The 17,625-nt window shown below is 40.6% G+C and overlaps 1 protein-coding gene and 1 long non-coding RNA gene across 2 annotated transcripts in view; both read left to right on the top strand.

Moving 5' to 3' along the window:
- Window positions 1-6,279, top strand: part of LOC119695729 (chondroitin sulfate proteoglycan 4-like) — a 36,946-nt gene extending 30,667 nt beyond the window's left edge. The window contains exon 10 of the mRNA XM_038124735.1: window positions 369-6,279. Coding sequence (XP_037980663.1) covers window positions 369-2,416 — 2,048 coding nt within the window. The 3' untranslated portion in view covers window positions 2,417-6,279. The remainder of the gene's footprint in view (window positions 1-368) is intronic.
- A 3,996-nt stretch (window positions 6,280-10,275) lies between these two features.
- Window positions 10,276-12,363, top strand: LOC119696201. Its single transcript, XR_005255531.1, has 3 exons — window positions 10,276-10,909; window positions 11,004-11,122; window positions 11,818-12,363. It is a non-coding gene; the product is annotated as an uncharacterized LOC119696201 (long non-coding RNA).
- The last annotated feature ends 5,262 nt before the right edge of the window (window positions 12,364-17,625 follow it).

The following is a 17,625-nucleotide window of genomic DNA, read 5'->3' as shown; positions in this document are numbered from 1 at the left end:
TAGGGTAGTAGCTTGGAAAGCTGTGTTCACTGCACCCTTAGAAGTGAGATAGCTACATATGTTTGATGCTTCCTACTGCTGTAGAAGATATTTTGTTTTCTATAATGGTAGGTGGAAAACACTATGAGAAGCTTTGAGTTACTTGTATTTCCTTAATCTTAGTGTATGCATCAGTCAAAACTCTTGTCTTTCATATCTGATTGTATTTTAAAAGTAGTGGTAATATATTTTTAGCCATGACATATGGAAATCAAGGATGCCACAAAGGATAAAATTTTTTGACCATCATCAGTGTTTGCTATGTAGTTTCTGAAATAGTGCAACTATAAAATGTTCAGTTTCTAAGATTCTCTTTTCATTTCTGCCAGGTGCCGTAGTCCAGGAAGGAGGTAGAGTATTAATCAACAAAACAAATTTAGATGCTTCAAACCTGTTGATTAAGCTACCTGATATACAGCGCTCTGTGTATGAAGTCTGGTATCAGGTTGTGTCTTTACCCCAACATGGCATGATTGTTGTTGGAGAGCGAAACATTACCAAAGAAAAGCCTAACTTCTCCCAATATGTGCTGGACAAATTTGGAATCATGTACATACATGATAATTCTGAATCTCTAAATGACAATTTCACTTTTGCTGTTTGGTTGAACCTGAAGAGCAAGCCTGCTACAAAGCCCCATACTGAAGTTTTAGAGGAGATGTTTAATATCACTGTTTTCCCAGTGAATGACCAGTCTCCAGAACTGAAGACTAAAAAACTGCACTTGAAAGTCCTGCAGGGAGATGTGTCAATGCTGGGGGCAGAGAATCTGAAAGTTGAAGACTTAGATAATGCTCCAGCTGAGCTGAAATACACCATTGTTAGCAACCCCAATAATGGTTACTTAGCAATGAAAAGCAATCTCAGTGTCTCTATAAAAGATTTCACACAAGCTGATGTTGACAGTGGTAAAGTGTGGTTTGTACAGGATGGAAGTTCTTCTTCTGGAGTGTTTTATTTCAGTGTGACTGATGGTAAACATCGCCCTTTATACAAAGTGTTCAGTCTTGAAGTCGAACCAATTGCTCTCATCCTTGTCAACCTTACCAATGTTGCACTGCCACAGGGCCAGACATCTGTCACTATTACTGACGTTCAGCTTTCAGCTGTCACAAATGGAAAAAGCACTGATATTATGTATGAAATAACTCAGCCACTCAAATATGGGCACCTCATGATTGGAAATGAGCAGGTTACTAAATTTGAGCAGGCAGATTTGTACTCGGGACGGCTCTCTTACCACCTGACAAATCTTACTGCTTCCAGTGATGTACTGGAGTTTATGGTTTTTACTCCAGAAGGCAATCTAACAGGACGAGTGCTGAACATCACAGCGAAGCCTTTAGTACAAATTGTATCTGATCTGCAGATTTCAAATCATGCAGTGTATAAATTTGGAAGCAGTGACCTGGATGCTTCTGAGCTAGCCAATTTGACAAACAGTAATCCTATATTTGAAGTGATAGTGCCCCCCTTTCATGGGAGGATTGTTAAGAAAAGGTTTGTGAGTGATGCAGTGTTTGAAGATATTCAGTCATTCACCCAGGCTGACATTGATAGTGGAGTTTTGCTTCTAGACATAGACACAAATATGACGGGCATCGATCTGTTGAATGACTCATTTACATTTATACTCAGGGCAGATGGTGTGCAGCCTGCTGTTGGCTGTTTTCAGTATTCCATTGTGCCACACAGTCCTCCACTTGTGCAGGGTTTTACAACAGAAGTGCTTTTTGTAACCAGCATGACCACTTTCAAGGCTCACTCTACCTCAAAGAATGAGGCACTAGTCTCACAGAATGAAGAGCCTGCAATAGCACCACAGAGGACTAAACCAACTATGTGGCCAGGGCAGAATCACTGGGGAAACCTACGTGAGGAAGGCCCATTGCTAAAGCAGGCCACAGGAACAGGTGTATCTGTGGAGTTGAAGATTACAAACCAGCTTAATGCCAGGAGTCCCAGAGAGCAGGCAGTTGAAAGCAACCCTTGGTACATTATTATCCCTGTGGTCCTGGTGCCTGTGCTAGTCATTATTGCTGTTACTTCTGTGTGCATTTTGTTAATGTGTAAGAAGAAAGAGAAGACAAAACCTTTAGTCAAAAGTCAAACAGATGCAATCCTCAATGGTGCAAATCAATGTCTGGAACGGAGTTTGACTGTGCCCTCTGTCACAGTGACTCCTCTCCTGAAGGGGGCAGAGAGAAGTACAGCCTCTACATTTGTAGCAGTAAAACATGAGCAGCTGCTTGCTACAGTGGCTTCTTCAACTACAGAAGGGTCTCTGAAAAAGAGCTTTTTAAATCTTGATCCTGAAATTATCCAGTACTGTAGAAAAACTAACCCAACTTTGAAGCACAATCAGTACTGGGTATAGTTACACTAGTTTTGGTCATGTTAATCGATGTTGTATGGAAAAATGAATATATATTGTTGACATATAATTTGTTCTTTATTATACTCATTTATTATAGGTCAAATGATACACTGTGTGTTGGATGAAATCTAAATAACCATGAAACAATAATATCAAAAATCCTACTGATTACAGTGGCCATGATAGAAGATTTGCAGTTGGTATGTCAGCAAAATTCTCAATTCAGTGGCCTCATGGATTTTGAGTGCACCCCATATATGCAGTATTTTTTATTTCCCATGAAAGGTAAAATAGAATGTTCTCTCATTGATTATCTATTTTTTTATGGAATTGTTGGGGGTTTTTTTAACTGATTTTGCTATAAAGGTCTTTTATTCATTCTGAATCACTACTTCTCTTTGAAGAACTTCAAATTGTTTCAATAAATGATTTTTCCATGATGCTAATTTTACTAATGTAATTTTGACCTGAAGGCTGTTCAGAGGCCAATACTAAGGAAACAAAACTGAATATTTTGACAGGTCACTAAACGTGATATCCAGAATTCAATTCAGCAACAACAATACAACAGTGAATAAGGATTCTGGTGGAATACTGTGAGATGTTGTTTTTAATTTTGGTTTATTTTTTCCTGATTTTATACTGAACTCAAGCCTTTAGTGTCTGAAAATGCTAAAATATATCCTTTAACTCTATTTCACATGGCAAAAGTAGAGTATGTATCAGTCAGCCTGTCTGCTTAATTACCTTTAGGCTGAAATTATGTCTGGATGTGCATAAAATTTCCTGCTCCTGAGAAAGGAGTAAATTCTGCTTTCAGTGAGGCAAACACAACGTTTTCTGGAATTTGTGTACTCAAGCAGATGGCAGTAGAATCAAGGCCTGGGCTGCATACTGTCATGGGTCCTGAAGCTACTGGCAGAAGCAGTCCTGCCAGGTAGTATGTATCCTCTTCAGAAGTGTCACAGTTTAACCCTTCATCTTCCAGAACACTGAACAAATATGCCTTATGCACTCCTACCAAGTACTATGTACTCCAGCTTTGCTCTGGTGATCAAGTGTACAATACTTTCTGTGCAAAGGGAATATTTCACTCTTTTTGGAAATCCAAGCTCAGTAGTGATGTGCAGTCTCCAGTTAAGGCCCAATTTTATTTCCACTGAGAACAAATAATATAATTCCTGTTGACTACAAAGAATGAACTGACTTCAAGAAAACAGCACCGTGATCATAACCAGTCTCTTATTAACAGTCTTTTATGAACTTCTCATCTATTTTTCATTTTTAAATTGCTACGGGTTCTGTCCAGCCTCTTTGTAAGAACTCTGTTCTCAGCAGTCTCAGTACTGCAACCACTCAGTAAACACTGGAATACCATTTTTATTTAGGCCTAATTTTATTTAGGTACTGCCATTTTCGCTTTTACAGAATGGATTTTCTGACCTCAAGATCCTTGGTGCTATTCATCTCATCCTCCTTTGTTTTGGATGATTTCTTGAAGTTTTGTTGATTAAGTGAGTTTCTGTCACTTACAGATTCTATTTATGGGAAATTTTCATGCACAAGGTGGGCCAGATGTAAACTGTGCTTACTGCTGTGCTCTGGGAGCTGAACACAGGAGCAGTGGTGGTAGTTCTCGTCTTTACCACCTCTGCCATGGGCAGGCATGATTGTGGTGGGTTTTTTAGAGGCCACTTCAAGAAGAGTAGTCCATGTCAGTAGAAAGTATACAAGCCACGTCTTCAGCTGCTCAAGTTATTAGAGCACCAGAGACTAAAGATGTGAACCCTTCATATGCTCAAACTGAAATGTATTAGAACCTTGTTACACAGTTTTTATGTTTGTCATTACTATATCTTCCCTGATGCCAGTGTGTGAGTTCAAGCATGTGATCAGCATAAAGGTCTCTGGGTGTTCTGGTGTCTCAGCTGGATCTCACTGTAGATCTGTGAGGTGGACCTTTTCTGCTTTCCCAGAGGAGGTCTCTGGGACTGTTCTGAGCAACTCTCAGCCAGAGGTGGTGTTGCCAGCCACCACAGGGACACTCCTGCACCCTTTGTGGAGGTACAGCTGTATGTCTCTTGCCATTTCCTGGGACCCCTTCTACCAACACCAAGCAGACACCAGCTTCCTCCAGATCCCAGCCGTCAGATGCAGCCTGCCTCCCAACGCCTTCCTGACAGTAGCAGCAACCTGATCCCTTTACACCTTCTCCAGGACACACTCCAAAGAGGAGTAAAGAATTTTAATCTCAGCACTTTCCTGACACACGAAGAAGCCTGTTTCGCATTTTTCTAGCTCTGACACCTTCCTGTCAAGAGCAAAAGACACCTCGCCAATCCTTCCAAGCAGTGCACCTACAGTTTGATACCAAAATAGTGCACTGCTGAAAGCTCCTGGAGTCAGGTGACAAAATCCACACTGTCAGCTTGTGACAGGGTGATCAAATATACAGAAATGAAATGTGTTCTTTATGAGATTTTGCTAAGTGTATCGGTGTAAAGACAGGTGTGCCTAAATTTGTGGTGGAACATAGGGTTGATGTAGTGCTGGTGGTGTAAAAAATGAGACCGTGACATAATAGTCAAAAAAACTGTCATTCAGTTATAACTCCACAATTGAATGGGCATTCTTGAGTTCAAGCATTTGCATGGTAGGAGAGACAAGCACTACATAAGGACCTCAAAAAAGGTGGTGGAATTTGTGCTGGCTCTTTTGGCTTTAGCATAAGGGGCTGAAATCATGCTCTGTTTCTGAAATGGTTTTGGTTGACAACAGATGTTCATTTCCAGTATATTAGCCGTTATGGGATTATATCTTGTGCATTTTGCTCAATTTTTAAAGCATTGAGGATTTTTTTCAGTTTTGTTTTTGTTTTTATAGTTAAAATCATCCTTAACACGTAATTAATCAGGGAAGTGTGCCAGTATTCAGTTTTCTTCCTCAGTTTTTGCTGCTGTGAGACAACTGTGTTGAAGTGCCTGCCATATTATTGAATGTTTGATGAGAACTTTGTATGAATGTAAGTTTATTGTTAATCAGTGATTACTTGGTTTAATGCAAAATGCAAAGGCAATATTGTAACTGATAACTACCTAAGAGTTTAGCTTTAAAATCCCATCCTGAATCCCTAGTAAAAAACCCCCAAAATTAAAAACTCTGATTATATTACACTTTCCCTGTGGACAGTGCAGAATAGTCTTTGGCAGAGGACGGTTTATCTTGTTCAACATAGATATTTAATATAGATAAGTCTACTCTGGTTTAGCTAGTCCAGGTTTGAGATGATAAAACTAGCTGGGATGAATCTCATACTGGGTTTCCTAAATTACAATAAATCTAGAAAATGCAAAAAAACCCACCCCATTTTGTGGTTATGGATTCTTTTGAGATTCTAGGAACACACATATTTTATGGTCAGAATCTGGCTTGAATATTTTGGTTGTTTCACTTGGCCTTGGAATTGTGTGTTTTATTTGGTGGAGATGGGGTTTCTGAAGGAGTTTCCCCTTTTTACCAAATGGAGTTATAAACTGCAACATGAAAGTGCCTTGAAAACATACAATGAATCAATAAATGTTTTGTTTATAATCCATGCACTTAATGTTTTTTGTGCTTTTTTTAAAGACCTCTGAAGTGCAGAAACACAAGAGAATCTCATTGCCATTAACAGCATTCATCTGAGTTTTCTAATGTTGTATTTTTAAATTGCACGTGTGCTGGGGTGGATGCTGTGCTGTGCCCAGTTCCACTCAGTGTGTGTGGCTGGAAAAGGAGATGTTTCTCACTGTGCACCTAACCTGGCCGTGTCCAGCACTTGCAGAAATGTAACATCAAAATAAATGCATTGATTTGAACTTGCTCAAACAAGACTGCACTGGGTTTATTTCAGAAAGATTTTCTGTTTAACTGCATCTGATTTTAAAATATCAAGTTCTTAAATACATTAAATGTTAGTACATTAGTGCTGTTTTCATCTTTGATTTTCATCTTGATCGAAAGTACCCCCTCACTCCAGCCTCACACCAAATGCGCTGTTCAACCCCATTCTTTTTCTCAGTCAGAACTATGCTGGTTTGCAGTCATTCCTGTAAACTGAGGTAAGGAACTTCCTCTTCAAACATCAGAAATGCTGGTGGCCCTGGGGAGCAGCTTCCTGTACACCATGCATAAGTGCCCTCTGCACAGAAATCTGTCAGCACAGTAATGAGCTGTGTCCCCCTCCTACACCTCAGAAAATACTGGTTTGGAAAGAAGAGAAAATAGGACAGAAAATGTCATAAACCCTTTACATTCTCCTTTTATTTAAGTATGGATGAAGGCCAACTACAACTTTGCTGCAGTAGCTTTTGCTATCTTCTACAATTCCAAATTCAGCAAGAATCTACTTACGTGGCGTCCAATCTGCATTGCACCACTTTTTTCAAGTCAGTCCTTGTGATGCTATGTTGAAATACATTCTGTGAATATTTTTATACAGGCTGAAAATAATTGTCCTGGCATATTCAGTGGAAACTGTATTAATCTATCTTCACTCATTTCAAGCTAAGTAATTCCTGCCAGAGTTTGCATATCCCAAATGCAGCCCCAGAACAAAACGTTCTGTCATTGCAACTGGTGAAATCTATATTTTCACATCTATTTGTAGGGAGATTCTGCATGGTGAAATGCTTGCTTTAGATGATCATTTCCTCATTTCCAGTCTTGCTGCTTGGTTGTTCTGTGGGAATGCTTTATACATGCTGGTAAGCACTGCTAGACATGAAGTTATTTGCAGTTTGAGGTTTCAGCTGCAAAGCTTTTGCATGGCTTCACAGTGAGAGGGGTATTACTCCACATAAATTTGTTGGGGAAAAACAAAGGAGGAACAGATTGAGCATTGGGATAGGAGTGTCAGAACTCCTTGCAAGAGCAAAGGCAATAGATCAGAATAAATTTATGCAATGTAAAATGTGTGACTGATCACAGTGATTTGCTTCAGCTCATACACTTCATCTTGCACGGGTACAAAATGTGATGCATGAAAGCACATTGGTGAGAAAATTCATGAGAGAATAAAAACTAAGTAATCAAGAGCTTGTTTTTCATATACAAGTATAGACATTCGAGTACATATCAATGAAATTGAATCTCTTAGGGAGAGACTTCGCTGGCAGTGAGTGCTGAGGAAGGAGTTGATTAGAGAGGCAGAGAGAGATAGGAGGATTACAGAGGCAAGCTTTCTGGGACTAGATGGAGTTTCTAAAATGGGAAGGTCATTTGAAAGCAGACTCATGGGTTTCTTTGAAAGGCAGAGGTAATGTGCTGGGCTGTGCCTTAGGCAAGCAGGCTATGATCTGTCACACTGCCTGTGAAGAGATAGTGTCAAGGTGAGTTTTGCTCCTACTAGAAGGGAGAGTCCTGCTTAGAGATGGGTGTCAAGACCTAGAAGCTCAGTTTGCCTTTTCTTTTGTTGCCTCTGCAGCTGGCAAGAGCTATTATTTCTATTAGAAATAAGTAATCTATGGCATGAACATTTTGAATTTTGACTTAAGAAGGTTCTTTCAAAAAGTCCAGTTGTGGAGTTGTCAGATCAGATCACTAAGATCCTTCTTTATATAACCACCACCCAGACTGGCTGAGTTAAGTTGCCTAGGGTGTAATTCAGATGTTAGGTCTGTTGGCGTGAATGTTATCTTAAAAATAGAGTTGCAGTATTTCTAGTGTCTTGGTCAAAGTGCAGAAAGGAACAGGGTGAACTTGCTTTGGATTTTGACTAATTGTAAGCAATTAATGATTAATGGTAAATCTAGCAATCTGCAGATGCAAAATGTATTTGTAAGTAAGGCAACAGAGGTCTTGATTTTGGGTACTGAGCTAACTACACAAAAATAGACCTGAGCTTAATCCTTGAAGAAATGAATGTATCTGGATAGCTGATCTCATTTACACATGGTTGCACAAAATGCTGTTGAAAAGCAGCACTGGGATAAGGTGAGATCAATTGTAAAAGTAAGCAGAAGTGGGATGAATCAACTAGAACAAACAACTGCCTCCTTCATTAACTGTCTGAGCGAGACATTGACTGTCTCACTCAATCTATAATAGCCATTTAAAGTCCTATATGTTTCTAGGAATGCTGCAAAATAATCATCAGTGAGTGCCCGTTTTCCTTCCTGAAGTCACCTTGTTCCTGGTTGCAGCACTTAGGTTCATTTAGTCTTCTCTGTGGTGCTGATTTCTGGGATTCAGGGACATCTTGGTTCTCAGCATGGAATCTGCTCTCAGAAGACAAGTACTTCTGTGCATGCCATTCAAGAGCAAGGAGGAAGGTAATAGTTGGTCACCACTGATCTCTGTAATGGCCTACTCTAATCTGAACCCACAATTTAAACTTAAAAGCACTTTAAACCCATTTCTGTTTTATTGGTTCCCCAGAAAGCTTGACAGGGTGTAAAATGGTGAATTCATGATGCCTCTGTGTGACTCCACAGCTCAGGAAGCAGCAGCTTGTTCCCTCAACACCAAGCTCAGCTTGTGCTGTGCTTGGCAGACCTTGGACATTTAGCAGCCTATTTCATGTCCCACTAGGCTGCTGGTTCACTGTCCGGTCTCTCTGCACTCCTCCTGCTGTCAGAGAGAGGCCCTCTCCTGCACCTTCAGTGCAGCTGCAGAGGAAGGAGTTGCTCTCAGGGGCTATCAGGCAGTGGAGCCCTGATCTAGTTTCACAGATGTCCTACTGCCACCCTGCTGGGGAGTTCTCAGGCTGGCAGCTGTAAGCAGAGGGCAGTACTTTGCTAAGAAACGCCTTAGTACATGTTCTGCTTTAGAGTATTATCTTCCTTAAAAAAAACCCAAAACAAACAACAAACCAATCTCTTTTTTGAGAAACACAAACATAGAAGAAGAATATATAAACACACACACTTATAATATAAATCAGACCCTCTGTCAGATATTGGAATAGTTGTAAACAGTGCATCTCCTTCCAGGCACTAGCGCTACAATCTGTATAGCATGGATGTACATACTGAATGCAGTTTCGTCCATTGCCTCAGTGATAGTTTAAGTCATTCTCCATTTTTTTAACAAGTCTGACTGCCTAGGAATTCACTTGTCCCTCTTAAGTAACTGTTATGTGGTTTAATTGCTCATTGGTCAAAAGTCAACAAGACGTGTTTATTTTATGGGAAAGTTCAATGAGAAGATGCTCCGTGCATAGATTTTGGAACAGAAAGTTTCTAGTTCTTCAAATATTTGAAACTCTTTGTAGCTCCTGACCTTTTGGAGCTGATACGTGTATTTCAAGGAATAGCGTGGCTGCTGTTGATACTTTGTCCAACTTTTACTGCTTTGGGAAAAAACCACGCCAACACTGTTACATATGGGTAACTGTAGAATAATTTAAAAAAATAGCAAAATTTATTTTTGTCTACACACACTTTCCTGGTATGCAAGACATGGACCTGTTTATTTCTTAACTATTGGTACAATAAACAAGCAAAAATGATGAAGCCAGTTGTTTGTACAGCTAATGCAGAGTCCACTGAGACTGAGTGCCTTCCTTTAGCAAGTGCAGAACAGCTGTAACTGGAAATGTGTTTGGATGCTGTGTGGGTAAATCATCCAGCTGGTTGTACTGACAGCATATGCTTAAGAAATACAAAAGCAAGTATCCAGCAAGTATCTCCAGAAGGTATTTTATTTTCTTGTTTACAGTTTCCATAGAGGAATGGAAGTTGTTGTTTTCCTGTTAGGAGATACTTATATTTACAAAGTATTTGACTGAGCTCAACTTTTTGTCCAATGCTAGAATAGATGATACAAGTGACTAATAGCTTCTACACAAGCACGTGATATGGAGAGAGGGAGATGCCTGACTCAAAGTCTCTGGAAACTGCCTTTGAAGATTCCACAGACACAGGAAATGGCATGGCCTTTCTTGCTTTTAGGGCAGACAAACAGAACGCCTACATTCTTTGAAAATAAAAGGGATGCTGGAAACTTGGATAGTTACACAGAAAATCTGTAGCCTCTCTGATTGGAAGTGACTCCTCTGTGTCAATTTGCTCCTTCAAACCTGACGCAGGGGGATGTCACACAGAGCTGTAATGGGAGGAAGTACTGTAGGCACTAGGGTGTTGCTCAGCCTGTGAAATCTCCTGGGTTGGCTACAGCCACGGATGAAAAGGAAGAACATCAAGTGAGCTCTTTCACTCTGAGGTTAAAGAGCAACAAGGACCTGGAATCACCATACCTGCATATTGATGACATACTCCAGCATTCACTAAACCTTCAACAACCCAGCAGGAGTCTGACAATGCCTGGTTTCACTGGGACATGCTGAAATCAGAATGGCCTTCTTTGGGCTTGCCTTGGATTTACACTCTGCTGACTGATGGAGAAGAGAGCCCGGGCTGGCAGTTCCGGGTCTCAAGTGATCCAGCTCTAGCCTACATCTTGCCACTAGGTTTGCAAGTCCCATATACTCTGGGAAAGTCTTGATGTGGTTAGGTAAGGATCGTGGTTGGGGCATTCATTCATATTGGGGAAACCCAGATTTAAACCTTCTGTCTCTGACTGAGAAAATGTCTCCTTTCACTCCCAGAAGAGAGTCCAAACCTGTGAGCCATACAGGCTCTTTGCAAAAATACTGAAGGAGCAAGAGGACACTAAATCATGCCAGATGCTCTCCAGAGAACTAGGGTCAAGACTTCAGTAAGCCAGGTGAGTGTTCTTTTTGCAAGGGAAAATATGTTCTCCTGTGGAGGATCCTCCAGGGCCTTCTGGGGAGAACTGCTGAGCTGGCTTAGCTCTTACCTGAGTCACTGACTGGTGAGTGCTGGCAGTCCATGGTGAATGGAGACTGGCCCTGTCCTGCAGCCCACAGCTGGAAACCAATCTCTTTCATGACACAGACCTTGTTCCTTTGGTTTGGCACAGGCAGCTCCAGGTCTTTGTCAGTAGCTACTATGAAAAGTTTTTGCAGATATTTAATGCTCCATGTCTAACACACTACCTTGGTGTTTTTATTTGTAATTTTATTTTTGATGTAAAGCCACTGACTCCCTGCATGTCTAAGCCACTCCCTCCCTTTTTGTCTAAGTATTTAGGTATTCTGCAACTACAGCATTGCATACATTTTCTTCTCCAGACAACCACCTGTAGATGTTAATACCAAGGGTTTTTCTTTTCCAATTGTTTTACGACATCTTGTTATTTTCATTTCTCACATAAATGGTACCACAGAAATAATATAATTGCACTTTTCTGCACCCCCAGGCAAAGCAAATTTTCTGACATTTTACTGCCACACAGCAGTTACCCAACAGACACATTTTCCCATTTCTTTTGCAACAATGCTTACTTGGTTTTCAAGTTTTGATGGGTTATATTCAACTATGTCTTCTTTATCTTGACAGATTGTTTTCCAGTTGCTGCTCCATCTTCTACTGTTTTCTCTAACATCTGATAAATGGGCCCAGCTGGCAGCAGATGTGATTTCACTATGGTAGAGTCACTTTCTCAGATAAGTACAACACAAAATCACACTCCTAAACCCTTGTTGTTTTGGAACCACTTTGCAAGAGGTTATTTTGACTTGCTTTTAAAATGTGGGAGCTTGTCTGTGCTGGTACTCCTTATTATAGTGAAATAACTAACTAAAGCCACTGATCATCTGCTACTGAGTTTAGATTTTACCAATGATTCTCCTTTCCTTGTTCTCATTAACAAGGTGGTAATTTAATATTAAATGGTGGATGATGAGGAGCAGCAAGATGAATAGCTTCCTGTGGCTGTGTGTTTTATAGACCCTGGTTCTGCCCTTGCTCAGGTTCACCTTCAGCTTCTTCACACAGACATTGTTCAGTGTTTCCTGTTGCTGATCCGGAGCTACATGTGTAGGCTCTGCAGAAGGATCTGGACAGGCTGCATCGATGGGCTGAGGCCAGTGGAGTGAGGTTCAACAAGGCCAAGTGCTGAGTCCTGCCCTTGGGTCACAACAACCCCAGGCAGTGCCACAGGCTGGGACAGAGTGGCTGGAAAGGACCTGGGGGTGCTGGTGACAGCAGCTGAACATGAGCCAGGGTGTGCCCAGGTGGCCAAGAAGGGCAATGGCATCCTGGCCTGGATCAGCAGTGGTGTGGCCAGCAGGAGCAGGGCAGGGATTGTCCCCCTGTGCTGGGCACTGGTGAGGCCACACCTCGAGTGCTGTGTCCAGCTCTGGGCCCTCACTGCAGGAAAGACACTGAGGAGCTGGAGAGAGTGCAGAGAAGGGCAACAGAGCTGGGGCAGGGTCTGGAGCACAGGTCCTGTGAGGAGCAGCTGAGGGAGCAGGGGGTGTTTATCCTGGAGAAAAGGAGGCTCAGGGGAGACCTTATCACTCTCTACAACTGCCTGAAAGGAGGCTGTGGCCAAGTGGGTGTTGGCCTCTTCTGCCAGGCAATCAGTGACAGAATGAGAGGACACAACCTCAATCTGTGCCAGGGGAGTTTCAGATTGAATTTCAGGAAAAATTTCTTCATGGAAATGGTTGTTAAATGTTGAACTGGACTGTCCAGGAACATGGTGGGATCATTGTCCTAGGATGTTTTCAGCAAATGATGGATGTGGCACTTAGTACCACTGTCTTGTTGCGAAGGTGAGATCAGCCAAAGGTATGCTTGGAGATGTTTTCCAGCCTAAATAATTCTGTTATTTTATGATTCTGCGATTCTGTGTCTTGACAAACCAGCCAAAATGTGTCTACACGCTGGCCAGATGGCTGCTGCCTCTTCAAATAGGGACATTGAGTTGGATCTGACTTTGACTCATCATGAGATACTAAATTTGGCTTCTGTCCTCTTTTAGGCTGCTAATTTTCCAATGAACTTGTAATAACTTACCATCTTTGAGAATGTTGCACATCTCTCAAACTTGGCTCAAGGTGGATGTTGCACTGAAGTTGGAGATGGGAGGCAGACAGGCAGATGGCATGGTTGTACAGGGGTGGTTCCTATGGAAAAACAAGCCAGAAAGGAAGAAATACAATTCAGAGTTCAGTAATTTTATGATATTTTATACATTGAAAGACTGAAATGTAAAACACTGACAGTACCTAGTAACGCGGTATTTTTGTGGATAATTGAAGAGTGAGGATTGTGTTTTAAGACACATTCTGTGATTGTCAAAGATATATGTTACTAGCATACTGCTACAGTTTTCCCTCCCTTTCTTCTTCCTGTGGTACTCTTAGTTATTGGGTTATTTTTTTTTCTCCCCGTTCTGACTCCATTTTTTCTTTTCTGTACTTTGGTTGCAAGAGGAGAGTAGACTTTGGAAAAACCTCCGACTGCATTCACATGTAACCATATTTGAGGGGAAAAAAAAGACAAAATGAAGTTTTTCCTCTTCCTAGAAATCAGTGACACTGACCAGGACCTGCACATGAATGCAGATGACGGTAGAAAACCTGATCACTTTAACCTGATCTGCAGCCTAGTTTTAGATCTAAGAGGATAATCCTAAACTCTATTAGTTTAAGAAAGAAGTATTATCTCCATGCAGCATTGATAGGAGCAATATAACCAATTTTTTGATGCTGATGTCCATGTTTGTAAAGGTAGGAACCTAGATCAGAATGTTAAGGGAGGGGAGATATTTGAGGAAATCAAATTTCTCCCTCTTGTGAGAAGATTAATAAGTCACAAATATTGGGCTTTATGAGAAAACGACCAAGATCTGTCTTGGTAATGGCCTGTGGTAGGTTAACAAGTAATCAAGGTAGCAAAAAAAGGCAGACTGAATAAAAAACACTTCTGGTGCACAGCTTAAGTATTGCAAAAACATACATGGGAACATCATTTTACTGTTGTTTATTTGAGAGTCTTCAAATTGAGCCTTCAGATTAAGCCTTTCTTAAATATGAAGACCTGAAGACATTCACAGGCTTAACCAGACTTAAAGTCTGAAAAATTATGAACTCAAGGACAAAGTCAAGTGTTGTGAAGCTGAAGTGCTGTGCTGAAAGAATGAAATAAAAACTAATGCCAGCAGCCAAGCAAGGAGATCTACTTACTCACCTCATCTTGAGGAAGGGGAAATGAACGGCTGGCCTATCCTGATGCCTGAGTCCATCCTCATGGGCACAGCACATGAATTCTCCCCTTCCTTGCCTCTACTTTCTCCCATTCCAACAGTCTCCATTTTCTGGGTCCAGTGAGGGTAGGTCAGTGAGGGTAGGTACTGCCTGCCTGAACACATGGACTTCTGCAGTGGTGGGACAATAATTCGAGTCTTGACTATTTCACACTTGGCTGTAACAAACAAGCTGGTGGCCAAAGTTCTCCTAAAATAACAGAGCCATAGCATGCTCTTTACCTCTTGGAATCAGTCTGTGGTGTAAGTATTCTGCCAGGCTTTTGGAGTCTAATCAAAGCCACCTTAAATTTTAATGTTGGCCCCAGTGCATTCAGTCTCTGTCCTAGCAGATGTTTTTCTCAAAGACTAGTCAAGTTTTGGTTTGGGAAGGAAGTTAAAGGCTTGGGAGGAAAGGGCAAACCTGGAAGGGTTGCCCTGTACTTCCTTAGGCTTTTGTTGACAAATACTCTTTTTAGAAGACTCAAGTAACCATCTGGCTGCAGCTGAGTGCCTGTGCTAAGCCCAGCAAAGACAGTCCTCACAGTGCTGTGCTCCCTGAGCACAGCAGCTCTCCTGTTGACCAATGCAGAGACCTTTATGTCATTCCCCATGCTTCAACAGAAGAAATCACTACTCCTTTTCAAAAGGAAATGACATTAGCATGGAAATGAACCTATCTACCTCAATGACCAAGGTAGGAAGTGTCTACAGTACTGAAGAAAAATATTCTACATGTTTTGTACCGCATTTTCCCACTATGTATACAGCTCACATTCTTGGAAAAATGAAGAAAAGATGTTTCTGTTTTTATATTCCTAAAAGGCATTTTGATTGTATAGCACCTAGCTGCTGTTTAGCGTCCTCAGTGAAATAAGGACAATCGCCCGAACAGGCATCCAAAGAATAGGTATTTGTATCAGTGGAAATTACCAAAGTAATTGATGGAGAGGCCAGAATCTATAGGGATATGTAGAGTAAGTAACCTTTCATTAATTAACTTTTTTTGACTGTTAAACTGTGTAAGGTTTTGGCTAAGCTTGTGGTTTTTTGGCTTTATTTTTTCTAGGACAAAAATGTTGTGAAACACCCTGATGCCAAGTTTTTGGTATTGCTGTATTTCTAATAATAGATTGGCTTAGGCTGGAAGGGGCCTTAAAGTTTCCTAATTCCACTGCCTCTGCCATGGGCTGTGACACCTTTCCCTACACCCAGCTGCTCAGAGCCCCACATGGCGGGTGCTGTATGCCTGTCCTGAGCATCTTAATCAGGAAATAAATGTTTGTGTTAAATTAAATGATGGAAAATGCAAATAAAACCAAGATGATTTCTTTTTAGAAGCTCATTTTTCTAATTTGTCTTTTCACACTACTATTTTGAATTATAATAGCTAAACTGCTAGGGTAAAAACAATGAAAATTGTTGCAATACAAAAAAATAACAGGTATACCATTAATTGCAACTCAGGAAGTAAATGACATGAGCCTTTCCCATTATAAAAATACGCAGTATCTTATAAGTGTGATATAAGCAAAATAAATAAAATCAGATTTCAGAAAATTCATTAAACATTTAAATCACAAATTAAAAACAAAAAAAAATTATTTTGAGCAAGAACAGATTTGTTGTGGGTTTTCTGCCTCAGAGTAGAATTTAAATTAGATTAAAATATTCAGTAGTTTTATGCTTTTAGATGGTAATACCATCCCAGAAGAAACCTGTTTGCCAATCAATTAGAAAGACTCCTAAGGGGTTGTTTTAGAATACACCCAATTATTTGGGTTACATTAGTAATGGCAAGAACTAGATATTTGACGTACATATTCAAAGAAGAGTATTTATGTATTTGGGAAATTACAGCAGGTGTAAGTACCTTCGTTTTTACTAATAACTTGAAAATATTTTGAGTGTGACTTTTAGCCTTCAAATGTTAAAGGCAGACTATCTTTCCCCTCTCAACTTCACAATAAATAGAGAATGACACACACTTGTGGTTGGTTCTGCCTGAGATCTCTCTATCATGAAACAAACCCCTTTCATTGCCCAGAATTTACTGCTGGTCACTCACTTTTGCAGGAAAATAAAAGCTTTTGTTTCATTTCTGCTTGCTTCAGTTGAAGTTCATATACTAGTGACTTCCTAAACAAAAGGCACATTTTTTATTCCTGTATTGATTAGAAGAGCATTCAAGGACTCAAGAATTGAGGAGAATTCAAGGATTCAAACTTAGCAGCAGGTGGGAACATTAAGACAAGCAATTAAAGTTTTGTCTGTATGCTCCTTATATTTCAGTTCAATTATTTCCACAATTTTTACATCATGTACATAATGTGCAGATCTGTGATTTATCCATGATTACTTGCTCCGAAGAGGAGGAAGTAGATAATAAGAGGTAGCTAAATATGCCTGTCAAGATTTTAGAAATCTGGCTTCTAATTGTAATTCACACTGATTTAGTCAATGTCTTTAGCTGATGTTCATTCATATGGAGACCATTTGTATGGCACCTTCAGTGCCTAAATATGAAGATCACCAGAAAACAATGACTGAATAAACACCTACACCTTATCTTTTGTTTGTCCCCCAAAAAATTTCTTGTCTCTAAATGATGATCATCATCTTCACTGACTTGACACAAAAATTTACACATTAATGTTTTAAAAATAATTTTTTAATGCTTATTTTGATTAAATCTATGCAATTCAGCCATATTACAGTCTCAGAAAAGGAGGAGAGCATGGGAAGTGAATTGCTGCTAATAGGAGAACATAGAAGTGGGAGATCTGAAAATGGTCTGAAAGCAAAGGTCCCTGCAAGGACTTAGCAGCAGTCTGGGGTGCCAAGACAGGGGCACAGGCTGAACTCATGTTTTGCAACTCATGTTCTCACTTCCTCTAATGCAAATCACCCCAGTGGGCAGTGGGCAGACAGTCAGTGCCCTGCAGTGGCCTCCACCCCCTCGTTTCCCACCACAGTGGGAACAACCCACTTGTAATATAACAAGGGCATGAGATCCCACACCTGCTCATGGTGGTTGATCCCTCTCCTTGCCTTGCTCATCCTGCTCAAATCACACAGCTAACTCTGCCTTTCTCCTGCTTGCTTTATTCCAC

Source organism: Motacilla alba, chromosome Z, assembly GCF_015832195.1.
Source record: "Motacilla alba alba isolate MOTALB_02 chromosome Z, Motacilla_alba_V1.0_pri, whole genome shotgun sequence".
Lineage (NCBI taxonomy): Eukaryota > Metazoa > Chordata > Aves > Passeriformes > Motacillidae > Motacilla > Motacilla alba.
The sequence above is the reverse complement of the archived record's forward strand: the minus strand, read 5'-3'. Positions and strand labels throughout refer to the sequence as shown.